The 18,316-nt window shown below is 34.9% G+C and overlaps 1 protein-coding gene across 1 annotated transcript; it reads right to left on the bottom strand.

Moving 5' to 3' along the window:
• Nucleotides 1-7,372: 7,372 nt before the first annotated feature.
• Nucleotides 7,373-8,396, bottom strand: LOC144715688 (pectinesterase inhibitor-like). The gene has a single exon (XM_078590653.1). It carries the CDS (start codon nucleotides 8,362-8,364, stop codon nucleotides 7,696-7,698), a length of 669 nt encoding a protein of 222 aa, XP_078446779.1. The 5' UTR covers nucleotides 8,365-8,396; the 3' UTR covers nucleotides 7,373-7,695.
• Nucleotides 8,397-18,316: the final 9,920 nt, after the last annotated feature.

Here is an 18,316-nt window from a genome sequence, read left to right as displayed (position 1 = left end):
GATGTCCAAGCCATTAACTGAGAACAAATTTGACCTTTCTCAGCAGCTTATTGGGCTTTACCACTATTAATCTGTAGGAGTTCCACTATTTTCGGTGAATGGGGTGATATGTTAATTCTGATTTTATGGGGAGCGCTATCGACCTGATAAGATTGAAGCAAGGAGCACCATCAAAGGGATAAACATGGAAGCTTTTTCATCAAAGGGATAAACATCAAACGGATAACACTATAAATTGTGTTGCATGTGACAATCCTTGTATCCCTTTTCTTTGAATATTATTGCCTTCTTTGAGTTACTTCTTCTTCCCTTCGTCTATGTTCTGGTATCATTTCCTGCCTTTATCCTTGCACTGTTTTGTTTCTTAACAACACTATACCTCTTCCCTTTCTCTCTCTCTATCTCTCCCACTCTCTTTCTTCCTCTCCCTCTCTCTCTATCTCTCCCTCTCTTTCTTTCTCTCCCTCTCTCTCTCTCTCTCTCCCATACTCTCCTATCCCTCTCCCTTCCTCTCTTCTATATCTCTCTCCCCTTTCTATCTATCTATCTCTCTCTCTCTTCCCTCCTAACGTCTATCTATATATATATATATCTTCTCTTCCTCTCTCTCTCTCTCTCCCATACTCTCCTATCCCTCTCCCTTCCTCTCTTCTATATCTCTTTCCCCTTTCTATCTATCTATCTCTCTCTCTTCCCTCCTAACGTCTATCTCTCTATATATATATCTTCTCTTCCTCTCTCTCTATCTCTCCCTCTCTATTGCTCTCTCTCTCTCTCTCTTTCTATCTCTCTCCTAGGGAACGACGGTGTCGGTCTCGGTACCGGTTTTTTCAAAAAACCTAAACCTATACCTAAACTTCAGCACGGTCTCGGTTTGGTCCAAGATCGGTTCGGTTCGGTAAAACCTATAGTTCGGTATATGAATACCAACCCAAAATCAAGATCAAAGTTAAAAAATTAAAATCAAAATATAGGTAAAATGCTTAATTAAAAACTGAGTCAATCAATTTTAGAATGTAATCAAATCATCTTCGCTATTGATTCATCACAAATCAAAGAAGATTCATATAAAATTTTTAAGAGTTATTTATTTGAAATTTTCACGAGGAAAAAATTACTAAATATAGATAAGTTATTGAGTTGTTAAATATGCTAAGTTTTTGTTCTAAGAGATCCCACAACACGTGGCTCCTTATATTTGCTTGCTCCTAACTTTTCTTGCTTTGACTCCAATGTGACACTACATCGCTTCGAGCCATGCATCATGATCTATGTTCTTAACCTGTAAAATTCATACAAAAGCATCATAATATATGAGTAAGATGACACAAACCAAAAAAAAAATTCAAAAAGATAAGAATGCCACCTTAAAAATATAAAATATGACTCATTTGAGTTCTTCTGCATCATCGTCTGCTTCAGATTCTATTAGCTCATCATCCACATGGTCATCACGAGCCCAACATTTCATAGTCATAAGAATTGATATTGTTTCTGCAGATAACCTTCCTCTTTTAAATGTCACAATTCCTCGCCCTGCAGAAAAAAGACGCTCCGATGGAGCACTTGATGCACAAATTGATAAGAACTGTTTTGCAAGGATAGCAAGACGTGGGTATTTTTTTGATCCAATATGATGCCACCATTCAAGTGAATCATCCTCAGCACCAATGCGAGGTTCACTTAGATAACCTTCCACTTCTTCTCTAGTAGATATTGGTACCATTGTTGTGTTTGTTTGCTCTGGCTCCATCAACGCAATAATTACCTTTGATCGTTTGGCACTTGGAACAGGTCTATCTTCAACAACTGAAAGTGGATTTGAAGTCAACAAAGTAGTTTCAAGAAACCTGTGTACATACTGAATGATAGAATTCTGCTCACTTATTGGAATGAATGCAAACTTCATTTTTGGGTCGACCATTGTAGCAATATACAACAGAGGCTTAGTCTTTGAGAGAACCTCATACTCTTGTAATTTATCCTTCATGGCAACATATGCACTTTTAAGAGACCTTGATTGTTCAAAGCTTAGGGGTACCCTTACTTCAGTTTGAAGAGGGTTGTCTAGACCTTCAATTGATGCTTGCAATTTTCTCGATAGAAATTCATAAGCTCTTAAAACTGTTGATGATGTAACAGACTTGGACTTTGAAATTACCTCAGTTATGTCATGAAAAGCTTGAAGTACACCTGAAAAAAGCTTTAGTAGATCCCACTCTTCATCTGTGATGAAAAAGTTCAATTTGTTGGTGTTGAGATAGTCACTCGCCATCTTCTCTAATACTCTTCTTTTTTCCCAAGCTGCTTCAATCATATCATATGTTGAGTTCCATCTTGTAGGGACATCTTCAATGAGTAGATTGCAGTTTTCCATGCCCAATTTATCACATATATTTTGGTAGAGGTGAAGACGTTGCGGTGAAGCTCCAACAGCAATGACTAGTTTTCGAAGTCTATAGAGAATATCTATGAATGACCTTGGAATGTTTTCTTCAATTGTACTTTCATGTTGCTCAATACCCTGTTCAATTATATTTTTGGCACATACATAGAAATAAAAAAACACTTTTATACATTTTCATAGAATAACTTTAAAAAATTAATGAAATAAAAGTTTACCATTATTAAATACCTAGTTCCTTCAAGCCTCGCTGCACAGATAAGTTTAAAACATGTGCCATACATGGTGCATGGTGTTGCTTGTTGAACTTGGAGTCAGTATCCTTTAATAGCCTTTCTAAGGTTGCAACCATTGTAGCATTATCTGTTGTGATGGCAAACACCTATAAAAGGAGAAAATTAGTGTTAATTATTTAGTGATTAAGAGGAAAAAATCTAAGAAAATATCAAATACCTTGTTAGTCAAATTGTAATCTTTCAAAACTAAGTGTAATATCTCTGCTAAGTATGAGCCCTCATGTGATCTAATTAATTGCTTTACACTGAGAACTCATCCACGGAGCTTCCATTCGGCATCGATCCAATGAATTGTCATCCCAAAGATAGCCACACGATTGGCGGTAGTCCAAGTGTCCAGTGTAAGTGAGACTTTATCAACCCGGCTAAGCTCATCTTTAAATTGTGATTTCTCTTCTTCAAATCTTTCATTCGCTGCACGCCAAATTGTCTTGGCACTTGGTAGCTTCAAAGTACATTGTGCAAAGTACTCACACATTTTTTTGAACTTTGGATGTTCAATAATCGATAATGGCATATCAGTACTAATGATGAGATCTAATAGCTCTGCTTTTGTTTGCTCCGGTGTTCTACCTGTAAATTCTGTTGCAGAGTGAAAATAATCTGATACAGGTTTCTGACTAGATGAGGGCTCAAGTTGCCTATGAACAACAGCATGAAACTTTTTCAAGTGTGTCCATAACCTCATTGTGCTGCCTGTCTTGTCTTTTTTCACAATCAACTCCTTCTCCTTACAAAGCTTGCATCGATAATCTCCATTACTCTTTTTTATGTAGTATTTCAAGACAGGTGAAACTCTCTTGCGGTGGGAATTCTCATCTTCAGTCATTAGCAAATTAGTTTCGATTTGGGCATGATTTGATGGAAACTATGTAATGAAAAATACATCCAACACTCAATATCAATAAAATTAAATATATAAAAATATGGGATATACTTGGTCTCCTCTCAAATCCATGGACAAAGTTGGTGATACTTTGAAGAATGGACAACAAGAAGCCGGGACAAGAGATCAAACGATGACAATGTTGATGGCGACACTATTGAGAGCGAAAAAAACTGGTGGTGGCAACAGAAAATGTAGGCGGCGATCACGAGCAATGACTTGTGCAAGATCCTCCCTTAGAAGCCAGAACGGTGGGAAACTGTTTCCTCTCGGATCTGTAATTTAAATAAATTTATTTTTATATGAATATATTATTTATTTATTTTCTATCTTCACAACAGCATTATAGCAGAGATGGTAACAAGTGGGCGATGAGGAAAGGGAGGCCAGGGTTCAAATCCTGGTTCCCACAAATAAATTGTAATATTTTTTATATTCATTTTCGGTTCGGTTTTCGGTCCGGTTTGCGGTCTGAACCGAAACCTTTACCGAAATTTCCGTAAAACCATGAAAAACGAACTGACGGTATCGGTTCGGTCCGGTTTTACCGAATTTAGGTAAAAAATGGCGATCCTTACTCTCTCCTTCCTCCCTCTCTCCCTCTCTCTCTTTCTCTCTTTCTATCTCTCTCCGTCCTCCCTCTCTCGCTCTCTCTCTTTCTCTCTTTCTATCTCTCTCACCTTTTGAAGAAGCAGAAATTAGGGTTAGCAATGTTGGTTAATGACTCTATTTTATGCAACAATATTTATATTGTTCTTCGTATGAGAACAAGGCAACAAGGGTCTAATCCACAGGGAGTAAGTATTGAATAAGTGAACATTATACTTAATTTCTATATTTTGGATTTTATATTTATTTTAGGAATTAAATAAAATTTAATGAAAATAAAACCAAGGAAAAGTAATTCAAAATAAGTATAGAAAGGTCATAAATTGTTAATCCTATTTAACCTATTTAACTTATTCAAACTTTATAGAAATTAAAAATATTGATAGATTAATTTCTGATCTAGCGCTTCTGGAGTGTCAAAGGACAGTGATGGATCTGAGTGAAGTGGAACAAATGAAAGATATATTAACGCTTGTTTCAACACAGATAATGGTGGATAAGCACCGACAAGCGGCAGAGAGTAATAAAATTCTTATCTTCGCTGGTAAGATATAGATGGAGGTGGAAAAGTTGGAGGTGGCGTGCATGATGGTAAAAAAGCAAAAGGCAAGGTGATTGGAGACGATAACCTCAAAGAAGGAACAAATATGTAAGTAAAAAAAAGACGAAGATCACACTAACCTCATTGTCACGTGTTCAATTGGCCAAGTGGTGCTTTTTCTTCAAGTGTCTTGATCTGAACATCATTTCTTTAATCCCTCACTCTTGATGTGCAAGAACGGACCCAAAGGAGATATTGAATGAGCAAATCACTCTGCTAATCATAATTAGGAACAAAATCCAAGGGTACCTTATTTTTAGATGCAAGATGGTTGGTAGATACATGAGATAAATACGGAACTACCCCCAAAGTATGATCTGCAACGCCTTTTGGATCATCAGATATCATCATTTAAATTTGGAGCAATCTAAGCCATCCAATTTTCTCTCCTCCGAGATATGTGGCGAATTCCCATAGTGGCACATAATTATAGAAGTGGAAAAAAATATAAAAAAAAATTAAAAGTATATAAGCCCTTATAAAAAATTAATTAAATCTAAAATTATATTTTATTTCTACAAATAAAGGTTTTATGAAATACATATTAGACAATTATGTTAAACTATCATAAATAGATTAAAAAATTGAGCTTCATTCTAAAAATGTAATAAATCATATTAAATCTAATTTATATGGATTTGTGATAATTCCAATGATAATGAATTCATAAAATACGTTGCATTACAATGAAAATTAACATGTTATTTGTGATTATCACACTTCCTCTCCCTTTCTCTTTCACTCTCTCTCTTTCTTTCTCTTTATATGTCCTCTCCCTCTCTTTTAGTCTCTCTCTCACTCTCTTCCACTCTTTCTCTCACTCCTCTCTCTCTTTCTATTTCTCTCTCTATCTACTCTCTCTCTCTCTTTCTGTCTCTCTCTCACTCTCTTCCACTCTCTCACTCTCTTTCTATATATCTCTCTCCCTCTCTGTCTCGCTCTCTCTCACTCTCTTTCTATCCCTTACTCTCCTCTCTTCCTCTCTTCTTTTCTCTCATTTTCTCCCTCCCTTTCTACCTCTCTCTCACTCTCCTCTCTTCTTCTCTCTCATTTTCTCCCCCCTTTCTATCTCCTTCACTCTCGCTCTCTCCTTCTCTCTTCCTCTCTTCTTCTCTCTCAGTTTCTACCTCTCCCTCAGTCCCTCTCTCTCCTCTCTTCCTCTCTTCTTCTCTCTCACTTTCTCCCTCCCTTTTTATCTCTCCCTCACTCCTCTCCCCTCTCTTCCTATCTTCTTCTCTCTCACTTTCTCCCTCTCTTTTTATCTCTCCCTCACTCCCTCTGTCCCTCTCTTCCTCTCTTCTTCTCACTCACTTTCTCCCTCCCTTTCTATCTCTCTCTCTCCCCTTCTATTTTTATCTTTTTTCTTTTCACTTCCTTCTGTTTCTATATCTCTCCCTCCTCTCTCTCTCTTTGTGTCTCCGTCTTTTCTTCTCTTCACTTCCCTCTCTTTATATCTCTCTCCCTCCCTCTCTCTCCTTATCTCTCCCTCTTTTCTTATATTCACTTCCCTCTCTTTCTATTTCGCACCCTCCTCACTCTCTTTCTACTCTCTCTCCCTCTTCCGTCTCTTCACTTTCCTTCTCTCTCGTTCTCTATCTCCCTCTGCCTCTTTCTCTGTCTTTATATCTCTCTTCACCGTCGTATATTACTAATTTACTAGTATAACGGTCCAAATCTCCCCTTCTCTCTCACAGGCCCGACGGAAACCGCCACGATGTCTCTGTGGTTCTACTGTTTTCCCAGCCTCCAATTGACAGGAGAGAGAAAATAACCAAAATCGACAGATTCTGGAATGGTTTTCCCGTTGAATTCAATCTAACAAATCATGCAAATTCATCAAAACTGAAAGTGCAGAACTCAAAGATAGAAAGAAGTCCGATATGTCAAATTCCCAAACTTTCTCCGCTAAGAACTTTCGCATCTTTTAAAATTGGACGGTGGTCACCATTTCATCCGATCCCTTCTATCTCTCTTTCTTATTCTTCTTGTGAATGATCTTTGTGTGATCGGAACTTCTCTCCCTCATCTCTCTCTCTCTCTCTCACTTATTATTCTTGTGAACAGCCTTTGTGTGATCCGAACTCTCTATCTTTCTCAATAAATCTTCTTATTTCGAATAGTCGTGTGATCGGAGCTTTTCTCACTTATCTCTTTCTCAATCAGGAACAAGGAAAAACCCCTCAATATTTCTAAGGCTGAAATGTTTAACCACTTTCTCAAGAACACAACAAGAAAGAAATAGAAAGAGAGAGTGCAGGAACAGAGCTCCATTGTCACTTCAGGAGCTTCTCTTTCTCTCTCTCTCTCCGGCCCTCTCTCCTTATTCTTCTTGCGAAGCGTCGTGTAATGGGAGCTTCTCCCCCTTCTCTCTTTCTAACTCAGCAAGAGGGAAAAACCCCGCACGATTTCTACGACTTAACTGTTCAACCACTCCATCAAGAACATAAAAAGAAAGAACTTCTCTCTCCCTCTCTATAAATCTTCTCATCCTTCTTGCGAAGCGTCGCGTAACGGGAGCTTCTCTCCCTTCTCTCTTCCTCATTCAGGAACAGGGAAAAACCCCGTGATATTTCTAACACTGAATTCTTCAACCACCCTCTCAAGGACAGGAGAGGAAAGAAAAAATACAGAAAAAGATAGAGAGAGAGAGAGAGAGAGAGGGACAGAAGAAGAAAGAACTTCTCTCTCCCTCTCTATAAATCTTCTCATCCTTCTTGCGAAGCGTCGCGTAACGGGAGCTTCTCTCCCTTCTCTCTTCCCCATTCAGGAACAGGGAAAAACCCCGTGATATTTCTAACACTGAACTCTTCAACCACCCTCTCAAGGACAGGAGAGGAAAGAAAAAATACAGAAAAAGATAGAGAGAGCGAGAGAGAAGGTTCAGAAAAGAGCTCCATCCTCACTTAAGGAGCTCAGACAAAGCCAGACAGTTGCTGCTCAACCTAGCGAGAACATCATCGAACCCCGCCATCGGCGAAATAAGCCCGGGCGTCTCCGCAAACCCATCCTCGCAAGTAGAATAATCCGTCATGGCCGCGCTAAGCATGCTGTTCAACGTGCCCAAATCACGCGCGGCCAACGCCTTACTTGCACTCCCAAGATTATCGATAGCGTCATCGTAGCTATCAGTGCAAGTCTGAAGAACAGCCACAAGCAACTTTCCCGCCGCGGGGTTAGCGGCGATCTTGGTGGCAGCCTCTCTCGCTTCCTGGGTTTTCGCTGCGCAGGCTTTGATTTGCATTTCGAGCAGATTTGAGACGTCTACGGCCTTGTCGGGGCCAGGAACGATGAAGGGTACGACGGAGGAGAAGCAAAGGACGGGATTATCGGTGTGGTTGCAGAGTTGTTTAAGGATCGCGGTTAAGGCGGGGGAGAGCGGCGCGGGAGGCTGGCTGGGCGCCGGCGGAGGTGGCGGCGATGGCGAGGGCTCCGCCGGCGGAGTTGTGGCTGGCCCGCCGAGGAAAGGGTAGACGGGGTTGCCTACTGCGCGCGGCGCGCAGAGGGCCTCCGCTGTTAAGAGGATAATTGAGAGGAAGAGAGAGAATAGGAGAGAGGTTGGTGTCTTCATCTTGGTTTGTGAAGGAGGGGGAGTTGGATAGAGTCTCTCCGGAGAGGAGAGATTTAAAGAGGGGGTGGGTTGTTCCTATAAATAGATGAATTTAGTGGGATGTGATTGTGGGGGTGGTCGTGCATGAGGGAAGGAGAGGAGAGGAATTCTGACCGTCGTTTTTGGGTAACTGATGTTTCCTGGAAAGGTCGTGGGCTTTCCCTGGTTTCAAGATTGCGTAATTAGTAATTGTATTTGAGGCTGGTTTTTTGATATTTTTCTTTCTGGTTTACGGATGGTTGCAATGGGGGGTAGTGTTGGTTTTGGTGAGAGTTTTTTTTTTTGGATAATTAGTTGTGGTATTGGAGACTGGTTTTAGAATTATCTTTCTGGTTTACAAATGATTGAAGTGGGGGGTTAGCGTTGGTTTTGGAGAGATTTTTTTTTGCATAATTAGTTTTGGTATTTGAGGCTGATTTTAGAATTATTTTTCTGGTTAACAAATGATTGAAATGTGGGGTATTGTTAATTTTGGAGAGACATTGTGGATAGTTAGTTATGGTATTTCAGACTCGTTTTAATATTATCTTTATGGTTTACAAATGGTTGAAATGGGGGCCAGTGTTGGCTTTGGAGAGACATTTTGATAGTTATCAATGGTACTTGAGACTGGTTTTCATATTATATTCTTTCTGGTTTACAAATGATTGAAATGGGGGGTTAGCGTTGGTTTTCGAGATATATTTAGCATAATTAGTTATGGTATTTGAGACTGTTTTTGATATTATCTTTCTGGTTTACGAATGGTTGAAATGGGGGGTAAATTTAATTTTGGCATGGGTTTTCCCTACTTTGAATTGACAAAATTGGCAACGGTGCTTGAGAGTGGTTTCAATCATCTTTCTTGATTGCACAATGGTTCGCTGCTTGGAAGTGTCTTTGGTTGAAACAGTGGGGGATATTAAATTCAAGCGCCAGAAATTGGGAAATTGTTCTACAGTGGTCCTTTTAGGACGCCAAGTTTTTGGAGGAAATTGATCTAGTACGATATTCGATTTCTTCAGAAAAGACAGAGGTGGGTCTGAGTATAGAGCATGAAATCTATCAAAATGATATATGATGTGCTTCTACACTCCCGTGGTAAGAGTTTTCACAACTCTCGGAAGCTATGAAATATTGGGTTCAGAGCGTTTAACTTATGTTTTTGAAAGAATTTTCAAATGTTGCTCCTTTTGGAGAAACTGCTGTGAGATGACTCCCACCTCTCCTTGGTCCAAATACTGAGAGAATTTAAGAAGTGCTAGTTTCAGAGATCAAACCAAAGTAAGACTTTTGATAAATCTCTTGAAAAAAGTGAGAAATTCTGAAAAAAAATCGCATGAACAACTGGTTCAATAGTCCATGATATCTAGATTCCAGTTTGAGCCTACATATATTTTGATGACCTTCAGATTTCGATAAAGAATTTATGATTCAAGTTTAGCCATGTATGTACATAACTTTCATAGGGCCCACTTTGTAACTGTTGGAGCTCTGAAGTATACCTTTTTCTAATATACCTGAAGTTAGATTGTGCATTTAGATCGTCCAATAAACTTGGTCCTCGATCTTGGAAGGCAGATGGTTGCTTTGCCCTAGATATGAATAATCACAGGGAGATATTTATAAGGTCCTTGTAATCCGTTATAACTCTCAAGGTATCATGTAATTCCTATTCCCAATCCTTTCTAATGATTAAAATAATTTTCTCAAAATATTTAACCTCGGCTGGTCATTAACATTTAGGGTGTAGGGGGATTCATCTGTTGATGGACCCGTATCTCATAACGAAATAAAGTAACTACTCTAAAAATGGATTCCCTGTCAGGTGTATTTTTAATTAACGATTATTAAAAATATTAAATGGTCATTTGGGATGGCTGAAACAGATTCTACTCATTATGATACTTATTCAATCGCCACAAGAATGTATTCATGTATGAACGATAGTGAAATTTAGATGATAAATCACTTATATGCGAAATACCCATTCTAGGATGGGCTAAAAAGATTAAATACTCTCTCAGAAAATTTTGATAGCACCATAAAATCCCTAATTAGTTATGTTGCAGATATGGGATTCTGTAGTTAATCCTGGTAAAGGCATCAAAATAAAAACTAAATAATAAAATACATATTGGAAGCCAATACAAAGTTCAAAATGAGAATATATAATATTTACTCAAAAGTATTAAATGAGTTATAGGTCTTGAAAAACTCTTGTATGATCCACATTTTTGAAGCTTTTTAATGATAGGAATCCTTACAGAAAAGTATTTTAAATATTCATATATTTGATACAGTTAGTGATGTAGAATTCTTACTAAAAAACAATGTTTTTTGCCATGCATACAAAAATATCATACTCAGAACTTTTTGAATGTTCCTTAGAAATATTTACGACTTTATGTGATTCTGAACTTTCAGTAGGGAAAATTTGGAATAGTGTTACAATAGTCTGATTAACACATGGATATCTGTAGAAGAAATTTTACTTTTTTTCGATAAAAAATAGCACATGATTGATTCCAAAAACTCTTTTGAAATATGAATGAACGGTAATAAAAAAAAAATCTTTATAGAAGCTAAAGGATATATGATAAAAAAAATTAATCAAGAACGAGTCCAAAAGTCAATAATCAAGAATAAAAATCAAATCTAAAAATTTATTGGACGCTGGAATGTAAAATAGGAACGACCAATATGATTTCAGAGGAACAAAGAATTGAGACTAAAAAGACATGCAATCGATCAAAAAGTCCCATGAATGGAAGGGCATGCAACCCAGATTGATTACAAATATTTTATTTGATTCTTCAAGAGAGCCACACAAATTGTTTGATTCTTCAATGGCCACTGAAAAATAACACATTATTCATTTAACATGTATTCACAATCATACGTTCATTCAAAGAGAGAGAAAGGGAATGTATTTCTTTTTTTAAGAATGGCTAAACTAAGGTTGCATCAATGGTCGTTGATTACTTTTTATTACCGGTGCACTATTGAGCCAACCAAGAAATGTAATTATATGGTTAAGATTTGATGATAGATGGATAATTCACTCATAAAATGCAAAATAAACGTTAAATATTTTCTTGTAACCATGTATTTAAATCATTATTTTAGATAATTATTATAACAACCCGAGAAATGAGATAAATTTTATTTAAACTGAAAATTTTAAATTTTATTTATAATATTAAAAAAACTTTTCTAATTTCATTTGTCTCATCAAATAAATAATTTTTATATCATATTTAACTTCTTTAAACTTTTATGAATTTGCTGGAACATTGAAGGTTATTTTGATAATACTGTATGATAAACTCAGAATTAAGGTTTTAATTATGGCGTTGGTATTTGAGTTAAATAATTAATATTTGTAAAACCTTTATTAAAATAGTCAGCGATTAATAAGGATTTTATCCCCGGGAAATGATGATCAAGCATATTATATTAGTTAAATGTTGAAAAGGTAAAGATCATCTCATGAATTTAAAGATTATTTGTTAAAAATTATATTGTAATCTAGTTTTTAGAATGATCAGTTTTTTTTTCAATACCTATCAATGAAACCATTTTTATTCACCTAAAATTTTATATTGTTTGATGGTATATTTTAAAAAATAAATTTAATGGGTATGATAATGCCATATCTTTAAACATAATTTAAAAAGTACAAATTACTATCTCAAAAAGGATATTTAGTTTTTATATTAAATATAAATATTTAATTTTCATTTTAAATCAAATTATGTGTGGAAGAGTCCCAATAAAACTACTGGGAATCAGATTTATTCCCAATTGAATGACCAAAGCACATTGACATTTGGTCATTTTGGCTAAAAAAATAAATGATTACTGATAAATCTCTATCTAGATATGTATTCTATCTCTTGAATTAATACTAACTGATTGATGAAACTCCAAAAATATTCAATAATATAGCATGCAGTTTTATTTTATTTTTTAACAATATTGATGATATATATCAAAATACAGAAACACTGATCAGAATTTGATGAAATGGTTTCAGGGTTAAAATCTATAGAATGATCTTATTAATACTAATGTTGTAGAATTTTTCTTAATTGGATTTAATAGAATCATTTTTTTTCCTTATTATTGAATTTGACAACATACATGTCAGATTAATTCGTAACTTATTAGAATTCAAAAATTAATAATAAAAAATTAAATACAGAGCATGTTATAAGTACAAACTTGATAATCAAATGATTTTATCATTTCATTAATAATCATCATTAAGGCAATGATTATGATATGGTTCTGAACAGTTCTGAAAAAAAAGGAAAAAGAGTAAGAGAAAATATGAAATAAATGAATAAGGTGAGGTAAAATTTTAATTTTGTTTTATAAAAAATATAATATAGCATTAATTTTGGATTTTGAAGGATTATATGCAGAGTTTTAAAAGAACTACTCTGGAAGTCCGAGTAGACGAGATAAAATGATAGAAATTGGTAAAATACATTGCTTATTGACTTCAAAATGGGATAATAAGACATACTGGTGCTTGGATTCCATTCATTAAAATTGATCTTCTAGTGAATTTGAATTTTAGAGATAATGTAGAGTAAGAGAGGTAGCATTGATTTGACATACTTATTAATAATTTTACATTCAGCGGATTTATAATTAAAGATTAAATATAATGCCTTGTGAATTTTTTTCCAGGGAGCACTCGATTTGCTGCCAACCACACGAAAAGGAACCACTTTATTCATGTTGATGTAATGAAATTATCCAAAAAGATCTAGACATCAAGATTGGGACTAGTATTAATAGCCACATGAATTATGGTGATATCCTAATATAGTGATCTCTAGTATTCAAGCGTCTATTCTAAACATCATCTTAGTTGGATGATACATACATCAAATTATACAGATAGAATAGGGTGGTTGATCATGTGTCTATTAATTTGGAGACAATAAGGCAGGCGGTGGGTGCTTTTTAGAGAAAGAGATCACTAAAGACACCCACATGAATCCCATCATAGTATTATATCTAAACACCAATAAGGTTGAATCATATCATGTTTGTATAAGTGCTCCCGTGGGCTTGAGGCACCAAGGGTATAATGTGTATGGATGAACATATTCTGACTAAGATGTACGAGTCTCTAACAATATAGTTCAACCGTGTCTGACCTCAGACATATCAAGAAATACGCAAAGGTGGTTGAATGGTCGAGATAGGATTGGTTACCCTCAATATAAGAGGAGATTGACTAGAGGAAGAAGATGCATCAAATCCATATCTATGGTAGTAGGGATATTGGAGATGGCTTTCTCTAGTGATCCCCCTTACACAAGTACTTACTGAATGACAGATTAAGGTTTGGCAACTAACCATACCTTAAGTCATTTGGGAGCCTCGTGATAACAAAGGATTATACATATAGAATACCTGATGATGGTGGAGGTTTCTTGAGAGAGTCAAATACTTGTACTTTCTTCAAGAGCACGAGTTGCATCTTGGCACCCCATGGGCTGTAAACATGACGTATCGATTGAGTTAATAAATAAGGTTGGTCAATAAATGTTATTGGGGTATAAAAGATATTAACTAGATTGATGCACAGTTTTAGATAAAGGATTCAAGGGCATTGTAGATATAGTTACTTCATAAGGGCTTTTCAGAAAAGTGATAAAAGAAGTATAAATAAGAGGGACACCCACTTTAGGTCCCAATGCCAGCCAGACCTTGGCACCCCCCTTTATTCTCTGTTTAATATCCACTTGTTCCACTAGCTCTTGATGGTGAGTAGATAAAGAATATGTTCAAGATGAGTTAGATAACAACAAGAGGAGATCCAACAGTACCTTTATCATGGGGTTACATCTTGTAGTTTGGCATGTGAATGGCTTGAAAGCACTCTCCTAGGGAGCCATTCAAGTGTCAAACAAGTTTCCTGCAACATAATTTAAGTCTCTTATGTTTGGAGGTTAATTTTGAATTCATTTCATCTTCTAATACATGTAAAAGGGTTTTCCAATATTTAATCTAGGGCTAAAAACCCAACAGGAAGCTTAATTGATCCATTTTCATATTTAAAAGCCAAAATCAAATACGTTTTTGGTGAATTTTATTTTCCCCTTATTCACATGCCTATGACTTTAGTGACCAAAAATATTGTACAGTTGCATAGTGACAGTGAAGCTATAGGAAAAAGAGATTAAACCTAGAGAAGAGTAGATAATACCTTGAACCTTTATAATATGTATTATGGCTTTTCAAGATCCTTCTGTTTTATCTCATTCTTTAATTATAATTTAAACATGATATACATAAAAACTAAGGTTTTCACTATCACCCTTCCCCCCTTATAATTTTCCTTTGTCGTAAGAAATATGAAACATATGATAGAGTTGACAAATTTTATGTGAGGTGTTGGGATGTGAGGCAATAAATGTAATATTTTGTTATTGGATTTACCTCAACGAGTAAATTTGAGGATATTCATCTTGAACTTCCATGGAAGCTGATATATAATAGATTAATTATAAAAAATGTGAATTATAAGAGGAGATGATTAATAGATCTATGTGATATTTGATCTGATATGTTAATTTAAAACTTGAGGAAATGCTCCCAGTTACATTACTACTTTAATTAGGTTTATATTCCATGTTTATATTATAAAATATTTATTAAAAATAATATGATATTGGCCTTAATAAGAAGGATTACAAGGATGCATTGACACTGATCTTCATGATATAGGCTCCCTCCCATTGGAACCTGAAGTCAATATTATAAATTTATATGTATGGATATAAATAATAATAATAATTTTCTACAAAAAATGAATTTGAAAATATCAAAAAATCCAATATAATAAGTTAATATTTCACTATGAACCAAATCAGATATATGTCACTCAACATTGTTATTTCACAATTGAATTACGGTTAGAAATGAGGGTTAGAAATATTTTCTAAGGATTCTGATGATATATTTACATGAAATTAATGTTTTCAAGTGATTTCTGATTTTTCCCTATTTTTTTGTTAATTTTATGAATTTTTAGGGCTTTATTTGAGCTTGAAATAATTAATTTTAAATGAAAATGCCAGGTTTAATGTTTAATTTCGAGGATAATTAGTGTGGGGATGAATTTCTGAATTTTCTAGAATTTTCTGGAATTTTCTAGGATTTTATTGGATTTTTCTGAGATTTATTTGATGAAGAAATGAATTTTTAATGAGGAAAAGGATATATTTGTACGGGAAAAATGAGTGTTAAAGTAAATTTCAAATTTAGGCGGAGTTTTCTTAAATTGGTGTTGCAATTATGCCCTTAAAAACAGCTCTCGGTCGTGCGTGCAAGCGTAAATATATTATTTAAATAGTTACAGGGTTTTATTGTAATAAAGCAGCAATTTTTAATGGTTTTTATGAGAAGGAGGAGAGAGAGAGTGAATAGGATATATACGTAAATACTTTTGGGCGGAGACCTTTTGCATATGCGTATTTAACGAGGGAATTGATTGCAAAATGCAGGCCAGTCTCTCTCCGGGAGGTAAGCTCACCTCCCGTGTTGTGCATGCAAAGTGCACGCACTAAAGGTGATGTGGCATCTTGTGAATGGCTTAAATTATAAAGAGCGTAGAGGTACGTGCAAAGCGTTAAGTATTATATTGTTTTTCTTTATTTTTTATTCCAGGCCAAGGGGCACGTGGAGCAACGAGAACGAACAGGCCGCTTGAAGTTCAAAAGTCGTCAGCCAATGAGAAATCGACACATCATTGCATGTTTAAAAAAATATAATTAAATAAATGGATTTGAATCCAATGGTTAAAATTGGTTTAAATTCATTTATTCATAACTTTTGATCCTGAGATCCAATTGAGATGATTTTATTATGGATTTTCTCGTCTTGACCTCCTCTTTCTATCTTATGGTTAGATCATTTATATCAAGCCTACATTGATAGATAAACATTAATTACTAATTGGGGGTAAAATGGTAATTTTCACCATATAACCTAAGTATAAAAGCTGAATTTCAAGAGGGGGAGCTCATTCTGGATGGTGCTCTATCACATCTGCAAGACAGAGAGGAGCTCCAACTTGGATCAACCTATGTGGTATCTTTTCTTCATTGTATTTGAACTTTTTGTGTATTTGGATGATGTTTTAGTTAAATTCCTTCTTCGTTCTTCTTGATCTTGGTCTGAACTTCTAAATCGCTAGGCTTGAGCGAAATGTACAAGCCCTTACTGAGATTGAGAGGAGAGATTGAGAGATTTACCTAGCTGTTCCAAGTGCACATTAAAAAAATATAAAAACCTCAATTTCTAGGAGATTAAATTTCTCTTTTTATTATCTAATAGTGTAGTTATTTCTGAATTATCAAACCTGCAAAAACAACCAAACCAAATCAAAATTTCCCTCTCAACCTCTCTAATTGACCCCTTTGACCCTTCTCTTTGGATCAAAGAAGCCAATTTAGAGTTCCCTATTTCTTCTATTCATCCCATCTCTTTACCCCCCTTTCTAAATTTCTCATCTAATTAGGGTGATTTGATCTTCATTGAAGATAAATTTAACTCTAATTAGTGTCAAATTATTCAAGTATATAATCAATTGAATTAACTTATTAGCTTCCCTTGGACGATACCCTTTACTTATCACTACACATCTTAAGTAGGGTTTTATAAATTTAATTGTATAAGCTAAAATTTACAATGACAAGGGATTAAATTTGGTAAAATTGACCCCTATTTTTGTCTTATCAATCGTTAGGTATCTTCCTTTGATTTTGGAGCAAGTTGAGTCATTCGATTTTCTCTCTTCATGATTTATGTGGGGGAATTCCAACATGATAAGAAATTTTAGGGAGATCGTGAAAACCATACTTTGATTCTAAAAATATAAAAAACACTTAAAATTTTTAAATACATATAAAAATATTATTTCTTTCTCATACATTAATTTTATTATGAATTTAATGCCATAAAATTCAATAAAATACTTGAAAATTAAGAAAATCAGAATTGCATTCTGAAAACATAATAAACCCCTGCAAATGTTGAAATAAATCTAAGTATATATTTTCTGATTCAATATATATGTGAAATTAATGAAAGAAAATTCTATTAAAATACCATAAAATTGAAAGCTCTGAAGTTAATTCTAAATATACAATTGATCATTTTAAATTTTAATAATATGTGTTTAAGTTCGTTTAAGTGCAAGAAACATAATATATATGATATTACTATCAAAATTAACATGTTATTTGTGATGACCACTTGTCCCCCCTCACATCTGAGGATCTTCGTTTGTGAGAAGACGGTAAGTTTGGATGAGAGAGACTGAAGGTACGAAAGGAACACTAAAGGGCTTTAGAGTTTCTCAGGTTTGGCTTGGCTTGGGTGGGGCCAATGCCACCTTTTGGCTGAGAATAGCATTTGTATATGCATATTTGGAATCACATCAGCATTGAACATGAAATTTATAACTCTGGAATTTTTAATATCTCACCAAAACACTAAGAAAGTCATTTTTACCAAACATATTTGCCTCAAGCCTCTACTTTAGAGATGTACTTTATTAACTAATAAATTGGGAAAATAAATGCAAAAAATTATGGAATCATCAAATAAGTATAATGAAAATTATGTGTAAACTAGATATGATTTTTGTCGATCCCATTTCATTTAAATTTTTTCTCAGTAATTTTATGTTTAATATTTCTTCTAAAGTTACCTTTTCACATATGGAGCATCAATCATGACAATTGAGTGGTTCAAAAATGTATGTGTGTGTGTAATGCTGATACAAGACATAGCTCCATATCCGTAAATTTTAAAATATAAACTTCAAGGTATGGTGTGAGAAAATTGCTTTCAAAAGATAATTATCTTCATAATCACGAAGATGCAGGCATTAACTTAACTC

Source organism: Wolffia australiana, chromosome 19 (assembly GCF_029677425.1).
Source record: "Wolffia australiana isolate 7733 chromosome 19, ASM2967742v1".
NCBI lineage: Eukaryota > Viridiplantae > Streptophyta > Magnoliopsida > Alismatales > Araceae > Wolffia > Wolffia australiana.
The sequence above is the reverse complement of the archived record's forward strand: the minus strand, read 5'-3'. Positions and strand labels throughout refer to the sequence as shown.

Bases quoted from the DNA above. Each gene is read 5' to 3' on its own strand.
- LOC144715688 (XM_078590653.1), bottom strand. From the start codon at position 8,364: ATGAAGACACCAACCTCTCTCCTATTCTCTCTCTTCCTCTCAATTATC.